Source organism: Pyxicephalus adspersus, chromosome Z (assembly GCF_032062135.1).
Source record: "Pyxicephalus adspersus chromosome Z, UCB_Pads_2.0, whole genome shotgun sequence".
In the NCBI taxonomy this organism is placed as follows: Eukaryota; Metazoa; Chordata; class Amphibia; order Anura; family Pyxicephalidae; genus Pyxicephalus; species Pyxicephalus adspersus.
The window spans coordinates 326,809-333,703 of NC_092871.1; the positions used below are offsets into that span (position 1 = coordinate 326,809).

The 6,895-nt window shown below is 48.3% G+C and overlaps 1 protein-coding gene across 1 annotated transcript in view; it reads right to left on the minus strand.

The window, feature by feature from the left end:
• The window catches only part of MARK4 (microtubule affinity regulating kinase 4), a gene marked incomplete in the record, with an annotated part of 11,989 nt that extends 5,587 nt beyond the window's left edge, over positions 1 to 6,402 (minus strand). Inside the window, 7 exon segments of the mRNA XM_072430623.1 lie at positions 26 to 240; positions 323 to 473; positions 566 to 685; positions 1,421 to 1,657; positions 4,914 to 4,967; positions 5,253 to 5,438; positions 6,034 to 6,402. Of these exon segments, the coding sequence (XP_072286724.1) occupies positions 26 to 240; positions 323 to 473; positions 566 to 685; positions 1,421 to 1,657; positions 4,914 to 4,967; positions 5,253 to 5,438; positions 6,034 to 6,075 (1,005 nt within the window).
• Positions 6,403 to 6,895: the final 493 nt, after the last annotated feature.

The following is a 6,895-nucleotide window of genomic DNA, read 5'->3' on the forward strand; positions in this document are numbered from 1 at the left end:
GAAATAAATGTGATTGGCTGCTTACCGTTGTGGGCGGGGCCTCTTTACGTGGCTCGGGAATTTCGGACTTGTTGGGATTGTGTGCATGGCTAACCATGGGGCTAGAAGGAGGGGGAGGCCTGCTACCCCCACTCACAGATCCACTGCCCCTCCTGGGGGCAAGACGCTCCCCAACAGCACCATCATCCCCCACCCCAGGGGGGCTCCTTTTGGCTTGTGAGGGGATAGGAGCGGGGCCGCCTGTGGGTGTAACAGTTACAGGTTACTTAGATGAAATTATATTCGATATTCACAATCCCAGCAGATATCCGGCGACACTCACAGAAATCGCTGTGCCTTCTCTGTCTCTGGTATCCGCGCTGGTTTTTGCTGTGCGTCGATGATGACTTCGTGGCACCATTGGTAACATCCGAGGTCACCCGGGCACGGGTAAGAGAGAGCGTGCTGTCAGAGCGAGACTCCCCTCCTTCATTCTGCAGGAAACAGACACAAGGGAACAATGGCATTATGTGGGGGGGGGGACACAGAGACAGAGGCAGCAGACAGACGGTCAGAGCAGCATTACCTCCAGGGTACATCTCTTGCTAGGATTCAGCACCAGAAACCTCCGCAGGACACTCTCACAGTCTGTGCTCATGTAGAAGGGGATTCTATATTTACCACGGAGGACTCTCTCCCGCAGCTCCTGCATTAAGAGACAAAAAAAAAAAAAAAGAGACCCACAGGGACCGGATAGCAGCTTAGTACAATAGGATGGGGCATGTACTGCAATAAAGAACCTTTAATCCTTTACCCCTTCAGCTCTCACCCCTACACACCCCCTATGGACTACAGCAACTTTTACATTTCCACTATGGGCCGGCTGTCATTATGTAGTATAACAGATTTGTCATTTGAAGTCTTTTATTGATGATATTGTTATGTGAGAATTATTTTCTTTTTTATGCAATTCATAATCTCTTAATGAGATTATAACATCCGGCATCATCACACCTGGGAGAACTGTGGAGGATCCAGGTGTATGAATCCACTCCGCCATCAGCAAACAATGAGAGACCCCCCCCCCACCCCCCACATATATTGTTTTTCTGCTTCCCATCTTTCTGTCTTTTCTTTTATCTCATCTCCTATTTTTTTTAATTATTCTAAATAATCCTAATAAAACTCAATATATTGTAGGCAGGAAATAACCATATTTTATATGAAAAATTCTGGACAGACAGCCCTGGGGGAGTTTTGCCTCCCTTTCCTTATAAGAAAAAGGAAAAATCGCCAGAACAGGAAGAGTTTGGAGGAATTCTCCTGTTCTGGTCACAGTTTAAGCAAATGTCCCATGAATTCTGAATGGTCAACAGGACAAATAGAGACCGCAATAAAAACCTTACAGAGGGTCAGGAAAAGGAAACTTCCCCCATCTTACCTTAAGATTCTGTCCATCAAAGGGAAGGGACCCACTGACCAGGGTGTAGAGGATGACCCCCAGGCTCCAGACGTCCACCTCAGGTCCATTATATCGCTTTCCCTGAAAGAGCTCTGGAGCAGCATACGGGGGGCTGCCACAAAACGTGTCCAGCTTTCCCCCCGGTGTGAACTCATTACTGAAACCAAAGTCTGCAATCTTTATATTGGCCTCAGAGTCCAGGAGAAGATTCTCCGCCTGTAGAGAAGAGAGGAGACGATAAGAACAATCATCCCATTCATATCTATTATTAGGGTGTCACAATGAATGTGGGGTTATACCCCAAAACCCATGTCCCTCCCACTGCTGGAGGTTACTGAAACCAAAACAATTGTAAAAGATAGCCAGCCAAAAATGGCCCATAGGAGCCCGCTGTGCCCACAGAGACCTCCTGCCCTCTCTGATACCCATAAACCCTCACACATAGCTTTACCACCAACCTACCTTCATATCTGCACTGCTACTGACAGCTACACCCCCCCCCCCTCCAAAAACACATTCCTAATACATTCAATAACAGATCCCACCATTCACACCCAGGTACATTGATGGGTATTTATTTCCCTCTTCACCATTTCATCGGGTGCCATGTTTTGAATGATGAATGATGACAGTGAATCCCAGGGGACACGGACATGCATGTCAATGCTATAGAAGCCATTCTTCTCTGGTTTATGCCCCCTCTCACTGTGCGCATGCTTGTGTTACTCCTCAGTGTAAATTATGCATTGGGGCAGCTTCCGCTTTACCCCATGTGGGGAGATTTCTGACTGCGGCCACCTCGGGGACCCCCTGCAGTGTGAATGACGACGGCAGCAAAGGATGAATCCCACGGAATCAGACGATTCCATTCCCACACACAGATCAATGCCATCTATAGGAATATCAGAGCAAGAGGGGGGGGGGGGGGATTGTAGTCCCAACACAGGGACAGCCATATGGTGAATGGGAGGGGACAGGAAGCCCCCTTTATATTGTACAGGAAGGATAGAGAAATGCAGGAAGTGCCAGGAATTTCAGAACAATCAGAAGGATTGGATTTATTGTAGAACACTGCCAGATCACAGAACCAGAACTGATGTGACTGCCGCTCCGTGACGCCAAGATCAATACAATTCCCAATAAAACACCATCCGCTGTACAACACCACTGCCATGGGCTCTGCTCCTAACCGCCTGACCTCTAGCCGAATCTGCAGAGGAGAAACATCATGTGGAATAGTCCTACCATCAGGCCACATATGGGCCCCAATATGGAGGAAGGCCCGGCATCTCAGGGGCCCATCCTGTCAGCATTCATAATCCTTCACAGTCATGCTGCACCCCCATATTACCTGAAAGAAAACCACTTTCATGGTAGGCAGCCATTCCCACCAGACATGATCCAACAAAACCAGGGGGAACCAAAGACAAAACCAGAACCAATACCCCTCTCCATAATGCCATCCTCACCATGCGGGGCTCCATGGGAAGGACGGGCAGAGCGGGGGACCACGGGAAGGACGGGCAGAGCGGGGCACCACGGGAAGGACGGGCAGAGCGGGGCACCACGGGAAGGACGGGCAGAGCGGGGCTCCATGGGAAGGACGGGCAGAGCGGGGACATCAGGAATGAATTCATGCAGTAGTGAATGACAGGTCCTCTTTTCGGTACAACATCCAATCCCGGCATTACATTGTAATATCCAATGAACTTAGGATCCAAGGATCACATGTCTGTGCAGCCATTAGAGGTGGGGCATGCTGGTACTATTAGTTCCCCTCCCATAGATATCCTCCACTCATCTTCCCCCCTCCAATCACAGGGCCAGGAATTCATCCAACTCCCCGACACACAGGAAAGGCACAACAATCAGCTTTATACACAGCGACAAATAGTCTGCAAAACACAAACCGGACCGGTGTCAGAACCCAGACCGGGTCACACGTAGACCGAGGTGTCCCCATAAATGTGTGCAGAGAAACCTTACTGACTATGGAAGATCGGGGGAATAACAGAGGGAATCCGGGGGAATAACAGGGTATCTGGGGGGGATGTTCAGTGATACCCCAGAGGAGGAAGCCCGTGGGGCAATACACAAACCAGGGCAGCAGCAAGAGGGCATCATACAGGGGAACATGGCAGAGAGAATCCCACATTCCTGTGAAAGAAGGGTGAATCCCAAAGTGATAGAAGGGTGAATCCCACATTTGTGAGATAGGAGAAGAGTGAATCCCACATTCGTGTGATAGAAGAGTGAATCCCACATTCATGTGATAGGAGAAGAGTGAATCCCAGCTGTAAAAATGGGAGCAGCCTGAGGGATCTGCGGTGTCACATTGGCACAATTTTATTTATCTCACTTTCACACAATACGATTCCGAGTTGTAAGACCTCGGGATTGGGAGATCGCCAGATATTTCCATTTTCATTCTATATGTAGAGAATCTAAACCCAGGAACCAGCATGAAATAATTGCAGCTTACCAGTCCTCAGATATGGTGGCTGCATTGGGTTCCCCTTTTTTTCACCCTGTGATGCTGCCAGGAAAACACTTCTTGTCCTAAGGTCCTCATTGTATCTTACTCAGGAACATTAAACAAACTACAGAACCCCCCCCCCCCCCCTCCATCTCCATAAGATATGACTGGGGAGTGCTGGAGTCTGGGAGATCAATGTACCTTATAGCACCCAGCACAGGAAGTTTTCTGAGTACAAACCTACTACTGCAATCCAGGCAGAAACAACCCCCAGCAGTGGGGTATTGGGATATTTAGAGCTCAAGGGGGTTCAGGATACCCCAAGGTATTTAGGAACAACTCCTGCAATAGAAGAGCTGCATGTACAGCTTTAGGGGCCAAAACTTCATGGAGGCTCCAGAACCTCGTCATTAGGAAAAGCAACTGTACATTTCCAGAGAAGTTTGAATCAGAAAGATTCCCCAGTAAGTGGGGAGGCTGATTATACAGCCCCAGAGGGGTAAAAACTGCTAGTTTTACCCTGAAATCCCTGGAAATAGGGGTAAGTAGGGGTACACAAGTTATTCAGTTTGAGAGACATATTGAATGCCGTCTTCCTAACTCCAATAGAAGTTTGCTGAGAACCCATTATATAGACAAAGGTTATGTACACATTTAGAGTCCGGCCACTAAAAAACTATAGGTCTATGTGCAAACCGAACCTAACCCAGAACCTAACATAAACCGAACCGAACCTAACCCAGAACCTAACATAAACCGAACCGAACCTAACCCAGAACCGAATCTTTGCACATCTACAGCCAGGCTATCAATCACCCAGCTTGAATAGGTTCAACATTCACAAAGCTTGATGAATAACTCCCTCTGTAAGCAGTTTATTGGGTCCAGTCACATCCATTGACAGGTTTCCAATATTAAATGGACCAGAACACGATGGGGCACACACAACTTAAATTTACCCCTCTTCCTCTTATACTTCTTGTATGGCTCACTCACCTTCTGCAAGCTGCTTGGGTTCAGCTGAGTCTTGTCAATGATCTTTATAGCAACCTAAAGAAGTAGTAGAGACAGGGAGACATGAGGACAATGAAAGAATTACCCAGAACACCCCAGTCCCCATTTTATGTTCCTACTGCAGTAAAAAAGGGAAAGATACTGGACTTTGTGGGGCTGTACCGGCTCAGGTATAAAACAACATGAAAGGAACAATCTTTGGTAAGCAGACAATTAAATTGCCCAGTACATCACAAGAGAGTTTGATTGGCTGGTGTAGGATGAGCCCTTGGGATCAGCAATGTGTACATAGAGCTAGCATTGGGGTCACCCCATTCTCACCTCTCTTCCGGTCAGGACATGTCTGGCCAATTTTACTTTAGCAAAGTTGCCCTTGCCAATGGTTCTCAGAAGCCTGTAGTTGCCGACATGTGGCTCCTCAGGGGCGGAGCTCCTAGATCGGGCTCCAGGGGGGCGGGGCGGCCAGGAGGAAGTGGCGGAGCCTTTCTCTGAGCGGCTGGAGCCAGTCTGAGGACAGCAAATAAAAGAAGAGACAAAACATTTTAGATGAATGAATTCCCGAAATGTGCGATCCTATAAATAAAATAATCTGTTCACAAATCCCTGGCCCCCGATCTGCAGTAATGAGATCCGCCTCTGCTTATTAATTAAATCTGCCCGTTTCTGCCTCCTCCACACTCCATGTTCATTGATATGTCAACTTGAGGTAAACAAGACTTTCCTCCGTACAATTCATCGCAATTCCACACAAATCCCACAGGGCCACACATGGCTGGGGGTAAATCTCCTTGGCAATAGCTGCCCCCCGCTGGCACCGGTGCCCTCCGAGGCCTCCATTTTCTAGGAACATCATGTGACCTCCTCATCACCAATGAATAGGATGATCCATTCCAAGATAATTGCCCCTTCCTCGCCCATGATTGCCCCCATACACTGCCCAATGAGGGCCACCCAATCAATGTGCCCAGAATGTGCTGCAAAACCCGCCGTAAACCCAGCATTGTGACACCCGACAAATAGACACCCACCAAATAGACACCCGGCAAATAGACACCCACCAAATAGACACCCAGCATTAAATGGGGCCATTCAGACCACTCACCGTGTCATTGATCCTCTCACTGCCCGTGGAAGCCCGAGACATCTTCAGGCCTTAAGAGACAGCCCCAGGGGGTATATGAGACCCGGTCAGTGAGACATTGTGGCCCCTCAGTGCCGGCCCCTGCGTTCTCTCCTACAAATAGCGATGTGTTTCAGGCCCTCTCATAGCATTCTTCTGCAGTCTATCAGAGACAGTATGAGGATTTACAATGAGGTCTCTCCATTACATCTCATTCCCTGCAAGACCTCAGCTGTCTCTCCATCTCTCCTATAACCAGCCTCCAGCAGGATGTCTCATAGGCTTGTCCTCCTCTATACAGCGGATGTCTCTTCCTCCCCAGCTGTCTCTCTGGGATGGGCTCAGCTCTCAGACACCCCCTCCCCCTCTCCAGCCTCTTAAACAGACAGTCACCTCCTGACAATGAAATGTAAGGTGAATGACCCCCAATGTAATCCCAGGGCCCGGCAATGTATAATATCTGGGTATTACCTGGTTGGGTTCAGGATCTCGGTAGTCTGGAGATATGTTACAGTCCTCCGAGTTATCTTGCTGAATATCTGAGAAATATAAATACAGAGAATTGTTTATATGTTACTTATGTTACCCCCCCCCCCTCCCCCATCAAAATGCAGTGCCCAGTCACCCATCATTGTGATTATTTCACTCAGAAAAGTTTCTAATAAGCAAATGAATGGGAAAGGCAGCGTAGATAATAAAATGTTCAGGGATGGGGGGGGGCTGTACATTCATCCTCCAATCAATATTCATACATTGCACGATTACAAACAATGGATCAATATTCTTTATGGGTGACTTTCCAACATCCTCCCCCTGCCGGGGTCTCCGCCTGGAAATATGGGGG